Source organism: Podarcis raffonei, chromosome 10, assembly GCF_027172205.1.
Source record: "Podarcis raffonei isolate rPodRaf1 chromosome 10, rPodRaf1.pri, whole genome shotgun sequence".
In the NCBI taxonomy this organism is placed as follows: domain Eukaryota; kingdom Metazoa; phylum Chordata; class Lepidosauria; order Squamata; family Lacertidae; genus Podarcis; species Podarcis raffonei.
This window is the reverse complement of record NC_070611.1, coordinates 72,823,570-72,849,692: the sequence shown is the minus strand read 5'-3', so window position 1 is coordinate 72,849,692 and position 26,123 is coordinate 72,823,570. Positions and strand designations below refer to the sequence as shown.

The following is a 26,123-nucleotide window of genomic DNA, read 5'->3' as shown; positions in this document are numbered from 1 at the left end:
TTTAGTATTTCCTCTAGAAATATCACTATTCAGTATTCCCAAAAGGTATGTTTCTGGTCTTTTGCTATGTGAAGTTCTTAGTAACCTTTTTATTTCTTTGTGGATCGTGTCCCACTACGGGTGCCTTCTCAACAGGCATGAGCTCTGTTCTCCTTCCTCTCTGTTCTCCCCAGACCCAGGCGCCACCTGCACCCACCAGGGCCAGACCTTCCAGTCCAATGACCACTGGCAGGTGGATGAGTGCACGGCCTGCACATGTGTGTCTGGAGAGGTGCACTGCCGGAACGAGCGTTGCCCACCTGCTGCCTGCGCCGCTGTGAGTTGAAGGGGCAGGGGGGAGATTCATCCAGCCCTTGGAAGGCCATGGCGGGGTCTTCGGTCCATGAGCCGCTGTCTGAGGATCACGGCTGGTGGGCGGGGAGAACCAACGCTCCTTTCAATGCTCCAACGCGGTTGGAGGATGGATGGCGGCTAACAGATTGAGGTTGAATCCTGACAAGACAGAAGTACTGCTTTGGGGGGACAGGAGGTGGGCATGTGTGGGGGACTCCCTAGTCCTGAATGGGGCAACTGTGCCCCTGAAGGACCAGGTGCGCAGCCTGGGAGTCATTCTGGACTCACAGCTGTCCATGGAGGCGCAGGTCAATTCTGTGTCCAGGGCAGCTCCGTCTGGTATGCAGGATGAGACCCTATCTGCCCGCAGACTGTCTCGCCAGAGTGGTGCATGCTCTAGTTATCTCTCGCTTGGACTACTGCAACGTTCTATGTGGGGCTACCATTGAAGGTGACCCGGAAAGTACACCTAATCCAGAATGCGGCAGCTAGACTGGTGACTGGGAGTGGCCTCTGAGACCACATAATACCAGTCCTGAAAGACCTACATTGGCTCCCAGTACGTTTCCGAGCACAATTCAAAGTGTTGGTGCTGACCTTGAAAGCCCTAAACGGCCTCCGTCCAGTATACCTGAAGGAGCGTCTCCTCCCCCATCGTTCAGCCCGGACACTGAGGTCCAGCTCCGAGGGTCTTCTGGCGGTTCCCTCCCTGCGAGAAGCCAAGTTACAGGGAACCAGGCAGAGGGCCTTCTCGGTGGTGGTGCCCGCCCTGTGGAACGCCCTCCCACCAGATGTCAAAGAGAAAAACAACTACCAGAGTTTTAGAATACATCTGAAGGCAGCCTTGTTTAGGGAAGCTTTTAATGTTTAATAGGTTATTGTATTTTAGTGTTCTGCTGGAAGCCGCCCGGAGTGGCTGGGGAAACCCACCCAGATGGGCAGGGTATAAATAATAAATTATTATTATATTTCTTGCTGTAGAATATTCTTGTAGGGAAGTTGTCACGCTGCAGTTTGCGTGGCTGCCACTAGGTGGCGATGCCAGTGGCAGCATGACAACAGAACAGCAGGCAGCGCAAGGAAGCAAGTTAGCGGTTGGGTGATGGTTGACTCACCCAGATGAGCTGCAGTGGAACAACCAGGACAGGGCATGGCACCCCTACAGCACCGATCCTGCTCTGCTGTCACCAACATCTGCCTCGGGAGCTTCAGAGGGAGAGGAGGAAGAAAGAGGCAATGGATTAGGAGCCACTGTCATGCGGTGGTTGGACCAGGACCTGGGAAATGGAATCAGATCCGGCCCAGAAGCTCGCTGGGCGTGACCTTTGCAGTGCCCGTTTGTTCTCGGAGCCGAAAGAGAACAGACACCATTATGCTTTCTCTGTGTATAGTCTGTAAATAAATACCGTATTTTTCGCTCCATAAGACGCACTTTTTTCCTCCTAAAAAGTAAGGGGAAATGTCTGTGTGTTTTATGGAGCGAATGCGTGGTTCCTGGAGCCGAATTGCCCAGGGGCAAAAAGCAGATCGTGCTTTGTTTGTTTTTTAGAAAGAGGTAAGGGGGTTTGAAAGGAAGCCGCTGAGCAGCTGATCAGCAAGTGATCGGGAGGGAGATAAGGGACTCTAGAAATAAAGGAGGCTGCCTGGGAAGGGGGAGGTAAAAGCCCATGGATCCTCAGGATTTTTGCATTGGGTCACCCCAAATTCACCATCAGATCACATAGCATGTCCATGGCTACAGCCTGCACCAAAAAACACACGCATCCACTGTTTCGTGGGGCCGCAATGGCGCAAAAACGTGGTTATAAAGCACGGATCCACATGAATTCTCAGGATTTTTGCATTGGGCTACCCCAAACCCATCATCAAATCGCATACCATGTCTGTGGCCACAGCATGAACCACAAAAATCTTACATCCACTGTTGCGTTCAGAATATTTTTTTTTCTTGTTTTCCTCTAAAAACTAGGTGCGTCTTATGGTCAGGTGTGTCTTATGGAGCGAAAAATACAGTAGTAGATTAGACTGAAATGTCTTACGCTTCTGGCTGTGTGAAGTCAGGAGATTAGTGTGCAGAAATCATTATGATTTGTGTCACTGGGGAGTATTCTAACAGTCACTGCCCCCCGATTTCTGTGGCAGATTTTCTGCTCTTCATTTCCCTCTCTCGTGCCAGCGGCGATGGTGACCATCTCCCGCATGGCAGGGTTCGGAAAAGACTGCCCAGTTGGCAGAGCTGGTGCCAGCCTGGAAGGACCGACTTCCTGATGTGGCACGAGGCCATTTCAGACGCTCCTAAAATACAGTCCCGAAAGAGGGGAGCAGGGGTAGGGGGAAGAATGCCGCCCTGACGCTCTCGCCCCCTTCCTGTGCCCGACAGGATGAGACGCCCACGCTGATCCCTGGCATGTGCTGCCCGCACTGCGTCCCTCGCCCCGCCACCTGCGTGGCTTTCGGCGACCCGCACTACCGCACTTTCGACGGCAAGATGGTCCACTTTCAGGGCAGCTGCACCTACGTCCTGGCCCAGGACTGCGACGCGGGAGACTTCAGGTGAGACTGCTCCGTCCTACGGAGGGATCGGGGAGGGCAGGATTTGGGGGCGGGGGGAGAAGTGTGGCAGAGAGAACAAAGGAAGAGGGGACGTGCTAGATGGCAGTTCCACAGTTCTCTGGGAGCAGCCACCGTAGAAGGCCCTGTCTGGGTGGCGGGACTGAGAGAGGGGTCTTCTAACTAGCCTAGGCCTTTTAGATGTTTTAGATCAGTGGCTCCCAATTACTGAGAACCCCCTAATTTTCAAAAGCCAAGCCACGCCCCCCCACTTTTGAAAAATTTTGATAACTCTATGGCAGTTAGCTCCTCAAAACAAAATGTGGTGTAGCCCCTAATAAGCAAAGGGTTTTAAGTATACTGGACCCCCTAATTGGGAACCACTGTTTTCGATGTTTTATTTATACATTATTGGATGTTTGTTTATTTATTATTAGATGAGTTATTTATTTATTAGATGTTTCATTTGCCCAAAGGCATATACAGTCATACCTCGGATTACAGACGCTTCGGGTTGCGCAATTTTGGTTTGCGTACCATGCCGAACCCGGAAATACTGGAACAGGTTACTTCTGGGTTTCGGCACTTGTGCATGTGCAGAAGCGCTAAATCACGCTTTGCGCATGCGCAGATATGCTGAATCGCGACGCGCACGTGCGCAGATGCGGCGCAGCGGGTTGCGAACGCTGCAGGTTGCGAACATGCTTCCCTCACAGATCACGTTCGCAACCCGAGCATCCACTGTAATAGACCGGACATGTGGACTGAAGATGGAATCATCTGAGGGAAAGCACGGCTTCCCTGGAAAACGCCCACATGGTCTGTCTCCTGATGAAGATGTTGTTGTTTAGTTGTTTAGTCGTGTCCGACTCCTCGTGACCCCCTGGACCAGAGCACGCCAGGCACTCCTGTCTTCCACTGCCTCCCGCAGTTTGGTCAAACACATGCTGGTAGCTTCGAGAACACTGTCCAACCATCTCGTCCTCTGCCGTCCCCTTCTCCTTGTGCCCTCCATCTTTCCCAACATCAGGGTCTTTTCCAGGGAGCCTTCTCTTCTCATGAGGTGGCCAAAGTCTTGGAGCCTCAGCTTCAGGATCTGTCCTTCCAGTGAGCACTCAGGGCTGATTTCCTTCAGAATGGAGAGGTTTGATCTTCTTGCAGTCCATGGGACTCTCAAGAGTCTCCTCCAGCAGCATAATTCAAAAGCATCCATTCTTTGGCAATCAGCCTTCTTTATGGTCCAGCTTTCGCTTCCATACATCACTACTGGGAAAACCATAGCTTTAACTATACGGACCTTTGTTAGCAAGGTGATGTCTCTGCTTCTTAAGATGCTGTCTAGGTTTGTGACGAAGATAGAAAAGTCTTTGTAACCGTCCTGATCATTAAAATTTGTTTTAAGTTGTTGGAAGCCGCCCAGAGTGGCTGGGGCAACCCAGGCCGATGGGTGGCATATAAATATTATTCTTATTACTATTATTATTATCAGGCTTTACAGCTCATAACCAGCACTTTGAATTGTTCCAGGAAACAGACCAGTAGCCTTTAGATTTCTTTTAGCAAGAGAGTCGTCTCCTCGCTATAGTGTGCATGCACACAAAAGCTCATACCAATAGCAAACTTAGTTGGTCTCTAAGGTGCTACTGGAAGGAATTTTTTTATTTTGTTTCCCCTATGACTTTTTGATGCAATGTTTATGATTCTATGTCTTGGAATATTGCCATATTTTTATATAACTTTTGTCCCCTTGCCTTACACCTGACGGTGATCAGTTTTCTTTCTTTCTTTCTTTCTTTCTTTCTTTCTTTCTTTCTTTCTTTCTTTCTTTCTTTCTTTCTTTCTTTCCTTCCTTCCTTCCCTCCTTCCTTCCTTCCTTCCTTCCTTCTCACTAATGCCAGAACACTTGGTTAACCTTGTTTGTTACATTTAATTTTAATTTTTATTTTTTAAAAATAAGAAACGTAAATGTAACAATAAGTTGTGATACAGAACTCCCTCCTTCTCCCTCCCCCTCCTCCATTAGAATCCACGTGACTAATGATGACCGTGGACGGACAGGCGTCTCCTGGACCAAGGAAGTGGCCGTGATGATTGGCGACACCACCGTCCAGCTGCTCCAGGACCGGGTTGTCATGGTGAGGGGCAGGAGGGAAGGGGCTGCGATCGGATGCTCCACCCCCCTAAAGAAGCTCCGCCTCCTCCTCCTAAGCTGGCGCTTGGGATCAGGGCCATCTTTAGCATATGCTTATGTCCTCTTCACCAGGTGGACTCCCAGACGGTGACCCTCCCGTTCCTGAAGGAGCCACACCTCTATGTGGAGCTCAAGGCCAGCACCCTCCTCTTGAACACCAACATTGGAGTCAAGGTACAGAGCGGGGTGGGGACATGATTTCTGGAGAACAGACTCCAGGGTGCTGGGGAGGGGGGAGATGCCATTTCTGTAGCTTTCTCAGTGAGTTGCATCTCCAAGGGATACAGACAAGCTGGAACATGCTCAACCCAAATGATTAAAAGGTCTGGAAACCAAGCCTTATGAGAAACAGAGAAGAGAAGACTGAGAGGAGATATAATCATCATCATCATAATTTATTATTTATACCCTGCCCATCTGGGTGGGTTTCCCCAGCCACTCTGGGCGGCTTCCAACAAAACACTAAAATACAATAACCTATTAAACATTAAAAGCTTCCCTAAACAGGGCTGCCTTCAGATGTCTTCTAAAAGTTTGGTTGTTATTTTTCTCTTTCACATCTAGTGGGAGGGCATTCCACAGGGCAGGTGCCACCACCGAGAAGGCCCTCTGCCTGGTTCCCTGTAACTTGGCTTCTTGCAGGGAGGGAACCGCCAGAAGGCCCTCGGTGCTGGACCTCAGTGTCCGGGCTGAATGATGGGGGTGGAGACACTCCTTCAGGTCTACTGGGCCAAGGCCGCTTAGGGCTTTAAAGCACCAACACTTTGAATTGTGCTCGGAAAGGTACTGGGAGCCAGTGTAGGTCTTTCAAGACCGGTGTTATATGGTCTCGGCGGCCACTCCCAGTCACCAGTCTAGCTGCCGCATTCTGGATTAGTTGTAGTTTCCGGGTCACCTTCAAAGGTAGCCCCACGCAGAGCGCATTGCAGTAGTCTAAGCGGGAGATAACTAGCGCATGGACCACTCTGGCGAGACAGTCTGCGGGCAGGTGGGGTCTCATCCTGCATACCAGATGGAGCTGGGATACAGCCGCCCTAGACACAGAATCGACCTGCGCCTCCATGGAGAGCTGTGAGTCCAGAATGATTCCCAGGCTGCGCACCTGGTCCTTCAGGGACACAGTTACCCCATTCAGGACTAGGGAGTCCTCCACACCCACCCGCCTCCTGTCCCCCAAAAACAGTACTTCTGTCTTGTCAGGATAGCCATTTTCAAGATAGACATCTTCAAATATCTCAAGGGCTGTCCCATACGGAGCAAGCTGGTTTTCTGCTGCTCCAGATCTGGTCCAAAAAGAGAGTTCTTGTCCATGGGCCTCCATGCTGAGATATCTGAAGATGGCTCTCAGTCTCCTCTTTTCCAGGCTAAACATACCCAGCTCCTTCAACCGTTCCTCATCAGGCTTCGTTTCCAGACCATTGCTTATCTTGGTCGCCCTCCTCTGCACACATTCCAGCTTAGCAACATCTTTCTTAAATTGTGGTGCCCAGAAGTCAACACAGGACTCCAGGTGTGGTCTGAGGCCAGGGTTCAAATCCCCACAAAGCCATGAAGCCCACTGGGCGATCTGGGGCCAGTTACTGCCTCTCAGCCCAACCTACCTCACAGGGTTTTTGTGGGGGTTAAATGAGGGAATGGGAGAAGAACCATGTGGGCCAGCTTGAACACCTTGGAGGGAAAAGGTGAGCTATAGAAGTGATGATAAATATATCATAGATCAGTCATAATACTGCTGTGTTCTCCAGTGTTAGAAACTCAGATATATAAGGTCATCGCCAAATGGCGCCTTAAACAACTCAGGACCACAATACTCATCAGGCTTAGCTACCAGACCCTTGATCATCTGGGTCTTTAAAGATTAGAAGATGGCTCTCACATCTCCTCATTTCCAGGATAAACATATTCAGCTCCTTCAACCATTCCTCATCAGACTTAGTTTCCAGACCCCTGATCTTCTTGGTCGCCCTTCTCTTCCAACCTTCCAGCTTGTCAACATCCTTCTTAAATTGTGGTGCCCAGAACTGGACACAGGATTCCAGGTGTGGCCTGACCAAGGCAGAATAGAGCGGGACTATGACTTCCCTTGATCCAGACACTAGACTTCTGTTGAGGCAGCCTAGAATAGCATTGGCCTTTTCTGCTGCTGCATCACACTGTGGACTCATGCTCAGCTTGTGGTCCACCAAGACCTCTAGATCTTTTCCCCGTGTACTGCTAGTGAGCCGGGTGTCCCCCATCCTATATTTGTGCATTTGGTTCTTCCAGCCCAACTGCAGAACCTTAGCAAAACAACAACAAACCTATGATTACGTGAAACCTACTCAATAAACACACATGACGTAACAGGCTGTATTTTTTAATAAATAAGGTACACTATTCATTGTATTAAATTGTAGATTTCGACAGAAGTCTCATAAAGTTCAATGAAAAAAGCAGAAGAACCAGTGGATCAGTTCATTCTATAGTCAGTTCATGCATAAGGTTCATGCATGTATAAGTGTCTATTCCACTACTATGCTATAAGATCCACTATATCCACTATCCTGTAACATTACATATGAGCCTGGACTACTGAGGAAGCCTAGGATGAAGAAACAAGGCTAATATTCCGGAAATCCTTGTCTTAGACTCTGTGAAAAGATTCTGTAGAATTGTAACAACCCTTCATGTGGATTATTGGACTCTATGAACAGACAGGTGGAATAGTTGTTTATTGCCTTGACATCTGGTGGGAGGGCGTTCCACAGGGCGGGCACCACCACCAAGAAGGCCCTCTGCCTGGTTCCCTGTAACCTCACTTCTTGCAGGGAGTGCAAGAAGGGCTTTTACATTCGCCAGAAGCTTGGCTCTGCCCTTACCGGTCCTGGAGTAAAGGTAAAGGTAAAGGGACCCCTGACCATTAGGTCCAGTCGTGGACGACTCTGGGGTTGCGGCGCTCATCTCGCTTTACTGACCGAGGGAGACGGCGTACAGCTTCCAGGTCATGTGGCCAGCATGACTAAGCCACTTCTGGCGAACCGGAGCAGCGCATGGAAACGCCGTTTACCTTCCCGCCGGAGCGGTACCTATTTATCTACTTGCACTTTGACGTGCTTTCGAACTGCTAGGTTGGCAGGAGCAGGGACCGAGCAACAGGAGCTCACCCTGTTGTGGGGATTCGAACCACCAACCTTCTGATCGGCATGTCCTAGGCTCTGTGGTTTAACCCACAGCGCCATCTGCATCCCAGACTATAGAGTTAAACTAAATAACAAAAATAAAAAATCGACGATAGAGTTAAACTAAATATCAAAAATCGACGATAGAGTTAAACTAAATATCAAAAATCGACGATAGAGTTAAACTAAATAACAAAAATCAAAAAGTTTAAGGAAAAAATTAACCTAGAATTGAACAAAGCTTTAAGCTAAACATAAGGCAACGGATTTCAGATGGTTTATCCTTTATAAATATCAAACTCCTGAGATAAATACGGATCTTTTAAGAAAGAAATTGCTACAGAAAGAAATGTATTGGATTTTTAGATTTGGTTCCTTAATTCCATCAGGTCTCAATTCTTATATTGACTTCAGTTCCTTCTTATAATAATTTCTTACAACTCTATTTAATATTATTATTGTTATTCTTTACAAACCTTAGCAATCCTGCCCTCTGTTTGAAGTGGACGGTCTGTCCCTTTAAAAATTATTTCACCCTACAGAATAAACACCCTATATCAGTCTTTAACATCTGCAGTCAGGAGTGTTTCTGCCCTGTTTTTGAGTTTGTTTAAAATCTAAAACAGCTTATCTCGTTTTCACAGCCATGTCCTCAATTTCTTATTACTGCTGCTTGGCTCTCTGAAATAGGGCTATGTCCAAAACTTGTCCAAAACAAACCTTTTATGTAAACTCAGGGAAGCGTTCCAGCCCTGCTCTTGAGTTTGTTTAAAATCATTCAAGGTTTATGATTTCCCTATTTCCTTCTGAGGAGACTGATTAGTTCAGTGAAACGAGGTTTGTAGCCGGCATCTCGTTAAGGCTTTGCTCAATTTTAGGTTAATTTTTTCCTTAAACTTTTTGATTTTTGTAATTTAGTTTAACCCTATAGTCAATTACCGTATTTTCTGCTCCATAAGACACACTTTTTTCCTCCTAAAAAGTAAGGGGAAATGTCTGTGCGTCTTATGGAGCGAATGCGTGGTCCCTGGAGCCGAATTGCCCAGGGGCGAAAAGCAGATCGTGCTTCTTCTTTTTTTAGAAAGAGGGGAGGAGGTGTTGAAACAAAGCCGCTGAGCAGCTGATCAGCAAGCGATCAGGAGGGAGATAAGGGACTCTAGCAATAAAGGAGGCTGCCTGGGAGGGGGGAAGTAAAAGCACATGGATCCTCATGATTTTTGCATTGGGTCACCCCAAATTCTCAATCAGATCACATAGCATGTCCATGGCTACAGCCTGCACCAAAATAACCACACACCCACTGTTTCGTGGGGCCGCAGTGGTGCAAAAACGTGGTTACAAAGCACGGACCCACATGGATCCTCAGGATTTTTGCATTGGGCTACCCCAAACTCATCGTCAAATCACATATCATGTCTGTGGCCACAGCATGAACCACAAAAATCATACAGCCACTGTTTTGTTCAGAATATTATTTTTCTTGTTTTCCTCCTCTAAAAACTAGGTGTGTCTTATGGTCAGGTGCGTCTTAGGGGAGCGAAAAATACGGTACTTCTCGTTTCTGTCTTGGTTCCGTGACTGTCTCTTTTCCACTAGGTTCTTTGGAACGGCCGCTCCCACCTGGAGGTCAGTGTCCCCGGCACATACAAAGGCCACACCTGTGGCCTGTGTGGCAACTTCAACAACTACCCCCAAGACGACCTGCGCCTCCGTTCTGGCCACCTCACCTTGTCAGAGGCGGCTTTCGGCAACAGCTGGAAGGTAACATCAGCGAGGGGGTGGGTAGCAGGGGCATAGCTGTCAAATTTTCCCTTTTCTTACGAGGAATCCTATTTGGAATAAGGGAATTTCCCTTTAAAAAAGGAAAAGGTTGACAGAAAGTGAGGAGGAATTAAAGAACCTTTTAATGAGGGTGAAAGAGGAGAGCACAAAATATGGTCTGAAGCTCAACATCAAAAAAAACGAAGATCATGACCACTGGTCCCATCACCTCCTGGCAAATAGAAGGGGAAGAAATGGAGGCAGTGAGAGATTTTACTTTCTTGGGCTCCATGATCACTGCAGATGGTGACAGCAGTCACGAAATTAAGAGACGCCTGCTTCTTGGGAGAAAGCGATGGCAAACCTAGACAGCATCTTAAAAAGCAGAGACATCACCTTGCCAACAAAGGTCTGTATAGTTCAAGCTCTGGTTTTCCCAGTAGTGATGTATGGAAGTGAGAGCTGGACCATAAAGAAGGCTGATCGCTGAAGAATTGATGCTTTTGAATTCTGGTGCTGGAGGAGACTCTTGAGAGTCCCATGGACTGCAAGAAGATCAAACCTCTCCATTCTGAAGGAAATCAGCCCTGAGTGCTCCCTGGAAGGACAGATCCTGAAGCTGAGGCTCCAAGACTTTGGCCACCTCATGAGAAGAGAAGACTCCCTGGAAAAGACCCTGATGTTGGGAAAGCTGGAGGGCACAAGGAGAAGGGGACGACAGAGGATGAGATGGTGGGACAGCGTTCTCGAAGCTACCAGCATGAGTTTGACCAAACAGTGGGAAACAGTGGAAGACAGGAGTGCCTCACGAAGAGGCGGACACGACTCAATCTCTCCCAACATCAGGGTCTTTTCCAGGGAGTCTTCTCTTCTCATGAGGTGGCCAAAGTATTGAAGCCTCAGCTTCATTCTACATATCATAAATCCCTGCATATTTTACAAAAACCAAAACATTCAGTATTCCATGATTACATCCATCTAAACTTATTTACACTATTAATTAATCATTATGATAAATTCAATTTATCATAAATTCATAAAGGATTCTGAGGAAATAAAACAACACCTTACGGGTTGAATCCAATACCATTAATTGCATGAAGCGTTCAGGACAGATAAGAAGAAAGGTTTCTCAAACGAACCTTCATTATTAGAAAAAGTGTTATTACAAAACATAACTAAGGTAATATAAAAAATGTGTGATACATTATTGGAGTGGGAGGTCAAAGACGAATAGGTCAAGGAAGTAATGATCAAGTGGGCTGGAAAAACATTGGGAAGAACTATGGAGAAAGAACTGGAAATTTACAGCCTGTGAAGTATTGAGGGGAAATCTAACCAATATGTTTTATAGATGGTACTTAACACCTACCAAAATAGCTAAGATGTATAAGACAAAATAGGGACGCGGGTGGCGCTGTGGGTAAAACCTCAGTGCCTAGGACCTGCCGATCGTATGGTCGGCAGTTCGAATCCCCGCGGCGGGGTGAGCTCCCGTCTTTCGGTCCCAGCTCCTGCCCACCTAGCAGTTCGAAAGCACCCTTAAGTGCAAGTAGATAAATAGGTACCGCTTTATAGCTGGAAGGTAAATGGCGTTTCCGTGTGCTGCTCTGGTGCTGGCTCGCCAGAGCAGCTTCGTCACGCTGGCCACGTGACCTGGAAGTGTCTCCGGAGAGCGCTGGCTCCCGGCCTCTTAAGTGAGATGAGCGCACAACCCTAGAGTTGGACACGACTAGCCCGTACGGGCAGGGGTACCTTTACCTTTACTTTTATAAGACAAAATACACTGTTGAATTTATCTTAATGCTGCCAGTGTTTTCAGGTGTACACAATTTCCCCCCATATATTCAACAAACATTTCCCAATCTCCTCTAAACATATGTTCTTCTTGCTCTCTTATTCCATATGTTGTCTGCAAGCTGCACATATTATATATATATATATATATATATATATATATATATATATATATATATATAGTTTTTTAACATATCATTTTCAACAGTAATTAAACATACTTTTACATCTTATTCATTTTTTTTTACTTCCGTCAATCCTGTCTGAAAATTTTCCAGTCTAATCTCTTAGTATGCATTTCTTATCTTCCCTATTACATTTCAAACTCCTAACCAATATCTCTATCTTTTTCTACTTTGTAACGCTTTGTATATTTCTCCTTACAAAACTTCTTGTAATCCTACTAGCGTAATTTGTTGATTTCAAGCTGCGCATATTCTATCAACTTAAGTCGCCAATCTTCTTTCGTTGAGACCTCTCTCGTTTCCCATTTTGGGGCTCTGTCCCCAAGTTCTTTGGGGTGTTTGGATGCTGGACCAAATGGGCTCCCTTGCCTCTTCTGACATCCTTCTGTTTCTTCCGGCTCAGGTGACCGGCGCCAACACCACTGGACCTGCCCGCTGCCCCGATGCACCGGACGTGGACCCCTGCAAGGAGTCTGGCTACCGCTCCCGCAAAGAGGCCAATGCCCGCTGCAAGGTCCTCAAGGCGCCTCCCTTTGAGCGCTGCCACCCTGCCGTCCCGCCAGAGCCCTTCTTCGCCTCCTGCGTCTACGATCTCTGTGCCTGCGGCGCGGCCGCGGCGGAAGACTGCCTCTGCGAGGCCCTAGAGGCCTACGCCGCCCAGTGCCGACGGGCAGGGCTGGTGCTGCATTGGCGATCGCCCACGCTCTGCGGTGAGGAGGCGGGCAAGGTGGGGGGGCAGGAGGGTGGATGGGAGGCCCGTGGGCATAGATGACCCTTGGGGTCCCTTCCGACTCTACCATTCTTTTATTTTTTTAATCGTTTTCTTTAATATAGTGGTACCTTGGTTCTCAAACTTAATCTGTTCCGGAAGTCTGTTCCGGAAGTCTGTTCCAAAACCAAAGCATTCCAAAACCAAGGTGCACTTTCCCATAGAAAGTCATGCAAAATGGATTAATCCGTTCCAGACTTTGGGGAAACAACCCCTGAAACAGCAATTTAACATGGATTTTACTTTCTAACGAGACCATTGATCCATAAAATGAAAGCAATAAGCAATGTACTGCAGTCACACAATCAATTGGTAGCTGAATTCCACGCAGTCACAAAAACAAAACTAAAAGAGCCACAAAAACGCAAAATAAATAGCAAAAAAATCTTAGTGTAACGCTCAAAACATAGAATTTTTCATCAGCGTGGTGGGAAGATATAGAATTGCCTCATAAACCCATCTTATTTCAAATGAATGTACGTAAATGAAAATATCAAATGCAGTGACTACATTATTACACGAGCACTGCTCCATGTATGGTTTAGTTGCAGGGGTTGGACTAGATGGCACTCCGGGTCCCTTCTAACTTGACAATTCCATGATTCTATTATTCTCTGGAGGCTTTAAAATAGAGGTGTGATGGCTATCTGTCCGAGATGTTTAAGTCCTGATTCCTGTTTTTCAGAGGGCTGGACCTAGATGCCCCCTTGGTCTGCCCTGTCTCTGCAGAGACCCCCAAGTATAGGCCGGTATATGAATTCTAAGAACTATATAAGAAATATATAGTGCGGTATAAAGTAATGGATAGATAAAGTACAGTGAGATTAAGTGGAAGTCAGTTTTAAATTTCTTCTCTATAAGTTTTATAATTGTGTTCAGTATGAGGAGTATATATGAGGATAATTATATTAATCTTCTTGTATCTTATAATGTGGTGGTATGTTTGATTTTTCTGTTGATTGATTGATTGATTGATTGATTGAATGTTTGTTTACTTGTATGTACGTCTGTTTTCTCATAAATCTACAGTGGTGCCTCGGGTTAAGTACTTAATTCGTTTGAGGTGCTTTTGAACTGCTAGGTGGGCAGGAGCAGGGACCGAGCAACGGGAGCTCACCCCATCGCGAGGATTCAAACCGCCAACCTTCTGATCGGCAAGCCCTAGGCTCTGTGGTTTAATCCACACCGCCACTCCCTATCAGGAGTATATATGGTGATAATTATATTAATCTTCTTGTATCTTATAATGTGGTGGTTTGTTTGATTTTTCTGTTATTTGATTGATTGATTGATTGATTGATTGATTGATTGATTGATTGTACAGTGGTACCTCAGGTTAAGTACTTAATTCGTTCCGTAGGTCCGTTATTAACCTGAAACTGTTCTTAACCTGAAGCACCACTTTAGCTAATGGGGCCTCCTGCTGCCGCCTCACCGCCGGAGCACAATTTCTGTTCTCATCCTGAAGCAAAGTTCTTAACCCGAGGTAATATTTCTGGGTTAGCGGAATCTGTAACCTGAAGCGTATGTAACCTGAAGCATCTGTAACCCAAGGTACCACTGTATGTTTGTTTACTTGTATGTATGTCTGTTTTCTCATAAATGTATTATATATATATATATATATATATATACACACACACACACACACACACACACACACACACACACACACACACAGTGGTACCTTGGGTTACATCCGCTTCAGGTTACATACGCTTCAGGTTACAAACTCCGCTAACCCAGAAATCGTGCTTCAGGTTAAGAACTTTGCTTCAGGATGAGAACAGAAATCATGTGGCGGCGGCACGGCGGCAGCGGGAGGCCCCCATTAGCTAAAGTGGTGCTTCAGGTTAAAAACAGTTTCAGGTTAAGTATGGACCTCTGGAACGAATTAAGTACTTAACCCAAGATACTGTATAATTGTATAATTTTCATTTGGCTGAGACTCCAACTTCAACCTGAATTTCAGATGCCATCTCGAGATGAGTCAGGCCTCAGTCCCCGTGGGCCGGATCCTGCCTTATCTAACCTCTTCTCTCTCTTTTTCTCTCCCCTCCCTGCAGCCGTGGGCTGCCCCCAAGACCGGGGCTACGTCTTTGACGAGTGCGGCCCCCCTTGCCCCAAGACGTGCTTCAACCACGCCGTCCCGCTGGGGGTCCTGGAGTCCCACTGCTTCAAGCCTTGCGTGCCAGGCTGCCAGTGCCCCGCCGGGCTGGTGGAACACGAAGCCCACTGCATCCTGCCGGAGTCCTGCCCTCGCATCATCTACGGAACTCTCTGAGACAGGATGGAGCTGGATTATTTCCAGGGAAGCCTCCGCCTTTGCCTCATCTGGGGGAGCCTGGGACTGGGGTGGGGTGGGGCGGCTTCCCTGCCTGTTCCAGGGGGAGAGAGTTTGGCAAAGCAAGCTTCTCTCCCTTTGAAAGGCAGGGGTGCCTGGGCAGAACATGCTCTCTGCGGTGAGAATTCCAGCCTTCATTTCGAAGCATGGTTCTGGTCCTCACTGACTTCCTTCTGTGCCTTCTCCACTTCCTCGAAAAAATCAAGCCGAAAACTTGAACCGTGGAGCCAGAATAAATTATGTACAACCAAGAAAAATGTCTCAGTTGCAGGGTTTATTCCACCTGGTCATTTTCCTCCTAGAACTCGCCTGCTGGTGTCTGTGCGCACTGATTGTGCAAGCCAAGCGCAATCCTAGTCCTCATTGATGCTTTTCTAAGTGACGTTGCCATCGGCCAGTGGGTTTTGGGCCCCCTTCTTTCTAAATAACTCGGATGAATGAAGAGAGAGAACATTTCTCAGATTTGCGGGGGGGGGCTGCAAACTGGGAGGGGGAGCCAATGCCACACAAGACAGAATCGGGGTTAAAAAATGACCTCAACATTGGAGAACTGGGCCAAGCACAACACTAGTCCTCATTGATGCCTTTCTAACATGCCATTGATGACTGACGTTGCCATCGGCCAATGGGTTTTGGTGGAGACCAGAATGGGAAGATCTTCCACAGGGGAGAATTCAAGCCTTCATTTTGAAGCATGGTTCTAGTCCTCACTGACTCCCTTCTGTGCCTTTTCCACTGCCTCCCAAAAATCAAGCCAAAAACTTGAACTGTGGAGCCAGAATGAATTATGTACAACCCAAAAAAATGTCTCAGTTGCAGGATTTATTCTACCTGGTCCGTTTCCTCCTAGAACTCACCTGGTGGTGTCTGTGTGCAGTGACTGTGCAAGCCAAGCACAATCCTAGTCCTCATTGATGCCTTTCTAGGTGCCAATAGTGACGGACGTTGCCATCAGCCAATGGGTTTTGGTGGAGACCAGAATGGGAAGATCTTCCACAGGGAGCCCACCACTCCCAAATCTCCCTCTGGTTGTAACCAACTCTCCCCAAGGGGAGACGCAGTCTGGATGTATTGTGGAAGAGGGTATCTGCCATCGCTCCACTGGATGAATAAAAAAGGATCTCTCTGGCACAGAGGTGTTTTCTGCTTGGGCCTAGAGATGGCAGAGAGAAGGGGGATGAAGGTGACCTTCACAGCTTGGAGAACTGGGCCCAAACTAACAAAATGAATTTCCGTAGGGGCAAATGTCAGGTTCTGCCCTTAGGCAGGAAGAACCAGATGCACAAATATAGGATGGGGGACACCTGGCTCACTAGCAGTACATGTGAAAATGATCTGGGGGTCTTGGTGGACCACAAGCTGAACATGAGCCCACAGTGTGATGCAGCAGCAAAAAAGGCTAATGCTATTCTAGGCTGAATCAACAGAAGTCTAGTGTCTGGATTAAGGGAAGTCATAAAGGTAAAGGGACCCCTGACCATTAGGTCCAGTCGTGGCCGACTCTGGGGTTGCAGCGCTCATCTCGTTTTATTGGCCGAGGGAGCCGGCGTACAGCTTCCAGGTCATGTGGCCAGCATGACTAAGCCGCTTCTGGCAAACCAGAGCAGCGCACGGAAATGCCATTTACCTTCCCACCAGAGCGGTACCTATTTATCTACTTGCACTTTGAGGTGCTTTCGAACTGCTAAGTGGGCAGGAGCAGGGACCGAGGAACGAGAGCTCACCCCGTGGCGAGGTTTCGAACCGCCGACCTTCTGATCGGCAAGTCCTAGGCTCAGGGATTTAACCCACAGCGCCACCTACGTCCCGTAACCCGAGGTATCACTGTACTAATAATAACATATTATCAACTTCCCCTTCCATTTTCTGTGATGTTTTCCCTCCCTCCCCATTGCTGCCCCCTGTCTTCACTCTTGTATCCAAATCATAACACAATAATCTCTGTTGTTCAAATCCTGCTTTCAAATTTGTCATATTATAATAGTTCTTTGAACGGTCCAAAAAAGGCTTCCAGTTATATCAGGCAGAGGAACCCCCAGGCCCTGCTTGGCTCTCTCCGCAGTCTGAGAAGTAGGAAATAATCTTGAATTGGGACCTGGTGGCTCAGAGAAGAGACACGCTCCCTCCCAACCGAACAGAAGCAGGATTCGGAGAAGCGGACGCTGGCTTCCTTCGTTCTGCCTTCCCCCAGGACCATTTCTAAGGCTTCCGCCAAGGAAGGATGGTCTTTCCCCCCAGAGTCAGCCTGGCCATAGCTGGGACGTTGCAGCTTCTGTGCAAGGACTGCAGAGGGTGCTTGAGAAATGCAAATTCGTTCCGGGGGAAATGGAAACTGAAACTTATAAGAGGAAAGTCACAAGAGAAAGGGCTCTCTGCTCACAAAGTTGCTTTTCTTCCAGCAAAGGAGAGTTTTGTCACCCCGCAAGGGCAGACACCTGTCATGTATGGTTTAGTTGCAGGGGTTGGACTAGATGACCTTTGGGTCCCCTCCAACTTGACACTTCCATGAGGTAGGGGTTTGAGACACGAGGAAAGTGGGGGTTCTCCTGCTCCTGCCCTGCTTGTGAGCTCCCCACTTTGGGCCTGATCCTGCCACCAGACAGATCTTCGGATGTTCTTATGAAGTGAAGCAGTGGCTACGTGCCAGCCCCTCGTGAGGAGCAGGTGACAAACACAGACCTGCCAACATTCTTCTGATAAAAATAGGGACATCCTATTCTACATCAGTGTTTTCCTTCCTCACCCTATATATGCATAACTGCAATATGGGGGAAGGGTGGGGCTGGCTGAGCTGCCCAGTGGGACTTACTGTTAAGCAAAGACACATGGTTCAAACTGTAAAAAGGTAAAGGGACCCCTGACCATTAGGTCCAGTCGTGGCCGACTCTGGGATTGCAGCACTCATCTCGCTTTATTGGCCAAGGTAGCCAGCATACAACTTCCAGGTCATGTGGCCAGCAGGACTAAGCCACTTCTGGCGAACCAGAGCAGCGCATGGAAACGCTATTTACCTTCCCGCCGGAGCGGTACCTATTTATCTCCTTGCACTTTGACGTGCTTTCGAACTGCTAGGTGGGCAGGAGCAGGGACCGAGCAACGGGAGCTCACCCCATCACGGGGATTCGAACCACCGACCTTCTGATCGGCAAGTCCTAGGCTCTGTGGTTTAACCCACAGCTCCACCCACATTCCTCTGAGGTCATTGGGAGAGTCCAAATGGCTTCAGAATTGCTCTCCTGTACTATTTCAGACACGTGGTTCATATACTTATATATGTGTTTGCCTTGCACATTTATGAATGTTTAATTTATATTTGAGATCTTAGAAATCTTAGAACAGACAGCTTTCCAAGTCATGTGGCCAGCATGACTAAACTGCTTCTGGCGCAACGGAACACCGTGACGAAAACCAGAGCGCATGGAAATGCCATTTACCTTCCCGCCGCAGTGGTACCTATTTATCTACTTGCACTGGCGTGCTTTCGAACTGCTAGGTTGGCAGGAGCAGGGACCGAGCAACAGGAGCTCACCCCGTCACGGGGATTCGAACCGCCAACCTTCCGATCGGCAAGTCTAAGAGGCTCGGTGGTTAACTTTAGACCACAGCCCCACAAACCTTTATTTGCAACCTCAAAAGGGGTTCATTTAAAAGCTTAGCACACTTCTTCGCAATGCCACAAAACTCATCCTCCAGCCCAGGCAGCTTTGAAGGTGCTGCACTGCAAATGGAGAATCAAGGAGGCCTTTTGCTGGCTTGGACCAGCACCTGCCTGGTTTTCAGCCCCAAGGTGGGCACCGCTATCTGGGTGCTCTGTTCCAGGAACGCAGCCATGCCCCTCGCCCTTGGAGCCTCTCCCCTCCCCCCCTTGCAGGTTTCTCCTCCGTGGCCAGCCTGGGGCTTACTTCCAAGTAGACATGCCTGGAATCGGGAGAAAAAGAGAAACTAGAAATATCAATAACCTCAGATATGCAGATGACACAACCTTGATGGCAGAAAGTGAGGAGGAATTAAAGAAGCTTTTAATGAGGGTGAAAGAGGAGAGCGCAAAATATGGCCTAAAGCTCAACATCAAAAAAACGAAGATCATGGTCACTGGGCCCATCACCTCCTGGCAAATAGAAGGGGAAGAAATGGAGGCAGTGAGAGATTTTACTTTCTTGGGCTCCATGATCACTGCAGATGGTGACAGCAGTCACAAAATTAAAAGACGCCTGCTTCTTGGGAGAAAAGCAATGACAAACCTAGACAGCATCTTAAAAAGCAGAGACATCACCTTGCCAACAAAGGTCCATATAGTTCAAGCTATGGTTTTCCCACTAGTGATGTATGGAAGTGAGAGCTGGACCATAAAGAAGGCTGATCGCTGAAGAATGGATGCTTTTGAATTCTGGTGCTGGAGGAGACTCTTGAGAGTCCCATGGACTGCGAGAAGATCAAACCTGTCCATTCTGATGGAAATCAGCCCTGAGTGCTCACTGGAAGGACAGATCGTGAAGCTGAGGCTCCAATACTTTGGCCACCTCATGAGAAGAGAAGACTCCCTGGAAAAGACCCTGATGTTGGGAAAGATGGAGGGCACAAGGAGAAGGGGACGACAGAGGACGAGATGGTTGCACAGTGTTGTCGAAGCTACCAGCATGAGGGAGGCAGTGGAAGACAGGAGTGCCTGGCGTGCTCTGATCCAGGGGGTCACGAAGAGTCGGGCACGACTAAACGACTAAACAACAACAGCTCATTCTGCAGAGGTTCGGAGGCAGCTGTTTGGCTCAGATGCTGCCCTGCCGAGCAGAGGAGACCTTGCAAGTGTGGATTGAGGATCCCTCCCGACCTTGTGGACATGGGATCGGGATGGGGAGGAGAGCGGGGGGGGGCGCGGGGGAATCGGAGAGCGGACTGGGGCGCGAGCAGGCAAGGATGGAGAGCAAAAGGAGCCGGGAGGAGCTTTGCATCGATTGCAGGGGAGAGCCAAGATACAATTTTGCCGTATGGCCCCCGTTTAAACCCTGATTTACTCATTTCCGCGAGTGGGGGGCAAAAATGTTGCGCTTGGGGAAAAAATAAAAATAAAAATTAAATGTTGCGCTTGGAGACTTTGCAAGCAGCCAAGGAACATTCCTCTCCACAAACAGGAAACGGGTCTCTCTTTTGAGTTTCGGTTTCTATTCTGCCCGAGTGAGCTCACTGCGTTGTTATATAAACTGAGAGAGGGAGGCAAAAGTTTGCAGACGGAGGTAGCATCCTGCAGACTGCTGGACCACTGGCGAGGGAAAGTTCGCTTCCTGCGAAATTCAGCCTCCTCTCTGGAAAAGGAAAAATGAGGTAAGCAGGGACTCCTCCTGCGTAGATCTGACTCCTTCGGCTTAAAGACCTCCCGTCCTGCATTTTGTGCTGCAGGAGTTAGAATCCCAGAAGGGGAGAGATGGGAGGGAAACGCCCAACCCGAATAGCCTGGCCCCCGGCAATGCAAGTTGGGTGTTGCTGGACCCCAGCTTCGGCAGCCAGCATGGCCAAGGGCAAGGGAAACGGGAGCGGGAGTCCCGCGACATCAGGAGAGCGGCAGCTGTGGCTCAGTGGTTAGAGCACCTGCTTCGCATGTAGAAGATCTCAGGGCTGGACTAGATGACTTAAGCATATGGGGAGCCGTGCACCTCGTGGTGTACCACATTCACAGTACAGTGGTACCTCGGGTTACATACGCTTCAGGTTACAGTCTCCACTAACCCAGATATAGTGCTTCAGGTTAAGAACTTTGCTTCAGGATGAGAACAGAAATCATGCTCCGGCAGCGCAGCAGCAGCAGGAGGCCCCATTAGCTAAAGTGGTGCTTTAGGTTAAGAACAGTTTCAGGTTAAGAACAGACCTCCGGAACGAATTAAGTACTTAACCCGAGGTGCCACTGTACTGAGGAAAAGAACCCCCAGGATGTTTCCCTGAAGCACCCCACACACACACCCAGAAAGAATCCTGTTAACTGCACTTTACACATCAGAGGGGCATTTCCAAGCATCCTTCAGTCCGCAGGGTTCTGGCAGTGCGTGCGCACTTTAAATGTGCTTTGAAGGATGGTGTGCGCACAGGCTCAGAGGTGTGCTGCCTCTGGCACTGGAGATCATAGAATTGTGGCGTTGGAAGGGACCCCCAGAGTCATCTAGTCCAGCCCCCTGCAAGGCAGGAATCTCAGCTAAAGAATCCCTGGCAGGTGGCTATCCAACCTCTGCTTAAAAACCTCCAAAGGACTTTTGTTTTCCTCAAATTCCTGCGCTTTGCATGCAGAAGATCTCAGGGCTGGACTAGATGGCCCTCGGGGTCCCTTGCAACTCTAAAATCCTGTGGTCCCCTGATGGCATCTGCAGGTAGGGATGGAGATAGGATCGTGGAACTGTAGAGTTGGAAGGGACCCATGGGTCATCTAGTCCAGCCCCCTGAAGTGCAGGGATCTTTTACCCCAGGTGGGGCTCAAAGCCACAACCCGGAGATCCAGTGTCTCCTGCTCTACCGACGAAGCTTTTACTCTGACACTCTTTGGCCAAATCTAGGCAGTAGGGGGAAGCACCTGCTCGGGTGGGCGGGGCCTAGGGATAAAGGTGGGCGGGGCCTATTGGTAGAAGTGGGCGGGGCAAGAGGTGTGACCCTTCCTTTTTTTGGCAAGAGGCCACATTCCAGTGACAACCAAGTCTAAATCCTAAATCTTCTGGGCCCTTTCGAACAAAGAACTCCTGCCTGCAGCACCCCTTCACCCTTTCTCGCTCTTTATTTATAGTTTTATTAGATTTTTCTAATTTACATTTCAAGATATTCCTTTAAACAACCTCAAATCATTGACTTCCCTTCCTCTCTTTCCATAGTTCATTTTGCCTACCATACATCCCTGCATATTGTGAATGACCTAAACCATTCCGTATTCCACTGTTACACCATCAAAACTTATTTGCCCTGTTGAATTTACCTTAAGGCTGCCGGTGTTTTTAAATGTATACAACTTTCACCCATATAACCAGTAAACATTTTCCAGCCATCTTTAAACATGCATACTTCTTGCTCTCTTATTCTGTATGTCAAATCTGCAGGCTGCGCATATTCCATCAGTTGAAGTTTCCATTCTTCTTTGGCTGGGACCTCGCTCAGTTTCCATTCTGGGGCGAGCAAAACACAGTAGTAGCAGTAGTAGCATACATAAAGGTAAAGGTACCCCTGACCATTAGGTCCAGTCATGGCCGACTCTGGGATTGCGGCGCTCATCTCGTTTTACTGGCCGAGGGAGCCGGCGTACAGCTTCTGGGTCATGTGGCCAGCATGACTAAGCCGCTTCTGGCAAACCAGAGCAGCGCACGGAAATGCTGTTTACCTTCCCGCCAGAGCGGTACCTATTTATCTACTTGCACTTTGACGTGCTTTCGAACTGCTAGGTTGGCAGGAGCAGGGACCGAGCAACGGGAGCTCACCCCGTCGCGGGGATTCGAACTGCGACCTTCTGATCGGCAAGTCCTAGGCTCTGTGGTTTAACCCACAGTGCCACCTGCGTCCCTTCAGTAACATACATAAATAGCCTTTTTTTGACACCTGGGAATTTCCCTCTGAATTATCCCCAACAAAAAGGACTCCGGTTTGTTGGTTTTGGAAAGGTACTTAAAAAAAAACAAAAAAACCAATTCATTATACAGTCGTACCTCAGAAGTCGAACAGAATCCATTCCAGAAGTCGACTTCTAAAGCGTAGCTTCCGATAGGAAAACCGGAACACTCACTTCCCGTTTTCAGTCGTTCGGGAGCCAAAACGTTTGACTCCCAAGGCGTTCGGGAGCTGAGGTACGACTGTACAGTGGTACCTCCGGTTAAGTACTTAATTTGTTCTGGAGGTGAGGTCCGTTCTTAACCTGAAACTGTTCTTAACCTGAAGCACCACTTTAGCTAATGGGGCCTCCTGCTGCCGCCACCGTGCAATTTCTGTGCTCATCCTGAAGCAAAGTTCTTAACCCGAGGTACTATTTCTGGGTTAGTGGAGTCTGTAACCTGAAGCGTATGTAACCTGAAATGACTGTAACCCGAGGTACCACTGTATATCCTCTCAAGAGTGTCCCTCACCCTTTCTCGATCTCCCTCCCTCCCTGCCTGCCTCTTCCCTCTGCAGCCGACCTCTGAGGACGAAGCTGGAGAGCCTGCAGTGCCACTTCACCTGGGACTTCGAGATCAAGGACAAGGTGGATGCCGTGCACATCCTGCGGACCCTGGCCCCGCAGGCCCAGCACACCCCGCACCGCAACCGAGGCGCCTACCTGGCCATGAGGGCCTACCTCCAGGACTTCCAGGGGAACTACGAGGAGGCCCTGGACAGCCTCCGGGAAGCAGAGGGGGCTCTGAAGCGGGACCACCCCTCCAACTTCTCCCGCCAGGCCCTGGTGACCTACGGCAACTACGCCTGGGTCTACTACCGCTTGGTCAATTACGACATGGTGGACCTCTATCTGGGACGCATCCACGACATCTGCCGGTCCTTGGCCAGCCCAGAGGCCTACTCTGCGATGATCCCTGAAGTCCACGCTCAGAAAGGCTGGTCCCTCCTGGCCGGGGGCTTCCGGAACGGGGACCAGGCCGCAGAATGTTTCCGGAAGGCGCTGGAGGCGGAAGAGTCCAACGAGGAGTTCCGGGCCGGACTGGCCATCTCCGTTTTTGCCTCCTACACTCATTCCTGGACTGCCGAAAAACGGGAAGAAGCCCAGAAGTTGCTGGAAGAAGTCGTCGCTCGCCAGCCGCAGAACTACAAAGCCAAAGCTTATTTGGCTCAGACCCTTATGGCGGTGGACACGGAAAGAGCGCTCTTCCTTGTGGACGATGTTGCCCAGGAGAGCGTGAACCCCGAAGTCCTCCGAATCGTCTCCAAGCTGTACAAGAAACAACCCCTTCCCCGTACCATTTCCATTCTGAAGAAGGCCATTTCCATTCTGGAGAAGGCCATCGCCCTAGATCCTGGCTACCATCTCCTACACTACGATCTTGGCATGTGCTACCTGCAGATGTTGGAGCACGCTCCAGGTGACTTGGGAGAAGAAGCCGTTGAGGCTGCCATTGAGAGCTTCAAGCGCTCTCTGGAGATGGATCCTTTCTCCATCTTTACCCAGTTGACGCTGGCAAAAGCTTACGGCGAGAGGTCACCAGCTTACGAGGAAGAGATCTACCTGAACCTGATGGAGGATCTCCCGGGAGCCAGCAGGAGATGCCAGCAGTCCATCTACATGCACTGGGGGGACTTCCTCCTCCACAAGAAGGGGATGAAGAGCAGGGCCCTAGAGATGTACCAGGCGGCTGCCAGGATCCCCGGAGACCACTCCCTTGAGAGGAAGCAGCTGGAAATTCGCCTGAAGAGTCTGGCGAGGATGTTCAGGGAAGACGGAGAAATGGACCAAGCGAGCGCTGTCTACAGCTTCCTTAATGAAACAGGGCTTCAGGTTACAAGTCAGTGGGACGGATCGCGGCGAAGGGGTTCGTGGCGAGGGAAGAGCAGGGCCCAGCAGTGAAGGACCTCCACACTCACACACTCGCAGAGAGGCAGGGGGTTGTGGCTCTTTCCTTCCAGTTTGGGAAGAGGCTCTTCCTGCAGCCTCTGAGCCCCTGGACCCTCCAGCAGTTTTTGCTGGGGAAAAGCTGGTTTCCATGAAGTTTCATTGCAGTCCCCTCCCCGCACTAAAGGAGAGAAAAAAAGCTTCCAGTTGTGTTTATCTGCAAAAAATGTGATTGTTTCTAGAAGTGGCATTGCTTTTATTATTATTATTATTATTATTATTATTATTATTATTATTATTACTACTACTACTACTACTACTACTACTACTACTATTTTTAGTCCTGGATCCTGCAAGGGTTAAAATCCAATGGAGGATTCCATTGCTGAACCAAGGAGCAAGTTTCTTTGTGGAATAATGGCTGTAGTTGCCACAGTAAGTACTGCCATTCCTTCTCTTGAATAGACATGGGTTTCCCAATCTTTCCCCCCTCCAGACTACAGAACTCCCATCATCACTAGCTAGCAGGACCAGTGGTCAAGGATGGTGGGAGTTGTAGTCCAAAAGCAGCTGGAGACTCAAGTTTGGGAAACTCCAAGTTAGACAAAGGCTGTACAGTGCAATGAGCAGTTTGTCTGGCGCTTGATTCCAAGGCTGTCAGTATGGAAGAAGCAAGACCTTTTGGAGTGTTAAGTCTGCGAGCCCCTCCATCTGGGGCTCAGGTTGTATATATGCTGTGCAAATAAACCATATATCCTAAAGACACCACGGTCTCCACTGTTGCCTGTTCCAAGGAAACTGAGCCCTGGGATATCGCTCCGCTCAGAGATTTGGGTGCCACATAATAGTATTAAGATTATGGTGACCACATATTGCTTGGCCATCACCCTAAGGTCCCAGGGCGGGCTGCAACCATTCAAGTTATTAATATATCAAAAGATGGCATTGCACAATATTGCAAACAGTTTAAAGCCAAGTAGGAATTGCTGGGGTTGAAACGGATTAGCCTTTGGGTCCCTTCCAGAAAATAACAGAGGCCAACCAGAGTGTTTTGAGAAGCAAAGCGGCTAGTAAGCCTGATCTTTATTCAAGGAACTGTTGCAACAGGCTCCCCACTGACCCCACGGAGGAGGGAGGAGAACCCCGAACAATGGTGCTCAAGCCCTTATATAGACTTTTGAAATTGCCCACCCTGTAGCCCAAGACCACCCCCAAAAAGCATTAAACATACATCACAGAAGGAGATGGTCTACAGCAAAAATCCTGTTTGCCAGAACACCTGATAATGGTCACTGATTGCATTGCCTGGGCAACCTGGGCATTCTTTTGTGATGGTTAATACTTTAGTTCCTGACTCCAGGTCACAGGCTCACCCTATTCATACACAAATACATCCTTAAGACAGGATTTGTACGCAAAAAGACAATGGGAAAGCGTTCCCCATTTGCCTCCCTTCCTGCAGAGGAATATTTGAGGTCATTGAGAGAATCAAAATGGCTTCAGGATTGCACTCCTGTACTATTTCAGACACATGGTTCA

At 48.7% G+C, this 26,123-nt stretch overlaps 2 protein-coding genes across 2 annotated transcripts in view; both read left to right on the top strand.

The window, feature by feature from the left end:
• KCP (kielin cysteine rich BMP regulator) overlaps positions 1–15,345 on the top strand; it is a 99,118-nt gene extending 83,773 nt beyond the window's left edge. The window contains exons 45-51 of the mRNA XM_053404655.1: positions 174–316; positions 2,714–2,886; positions 4,907–5,018; positions 5,147–5,248; positions 9,829–9,993; positions 12,379–12,685; positions 14,811–15,345. Coding sequence (XP_053260630.1) covers positions 174–316; positions 2,714–2,886; positions 4,907–5,018; positions 5,147–5,248; positions 9,829–9,993; positions 12,379–12,685; positions 14,811–15,028 — 1,220 coding nt within the window. The 3' untranslated portion in view covers positions 15,029–15,345. The remainder of the gene's footprint in view (positions 1–173; positions 317–2,713; positions 2,887–4,906; positions 5,019–5,146; positions 5,249–9,828; positions 9,994–12,378; positions 12,686–14,810) is intronic.
• A 4,642-nt stretch (positions 15,346–19,987) lies between these two features.
• On the top strand, positions 19,988–25,349 carry LOC128422404 (interferon-induced protein with tetratricopeptide repeats 5-like). The gene is made up of 2 exons (XM_053406373.1): positions 19,988–20,407; positions 23,216–25,349. The coding sequence occupies exons 1-2, from the start codon at positions 20,403–20,405 to the stop codon at positions 24,597–24,599; spliced, it is 1,389 nt and encodes a 462-aa protein (XP_053262348.1). The 5' UTR covers positions 19,988–20,402; the 3' UTR covers positions 24,600–25,349.
• Positions 25,350–26,123: the final 774 nt, after the last annotated feature.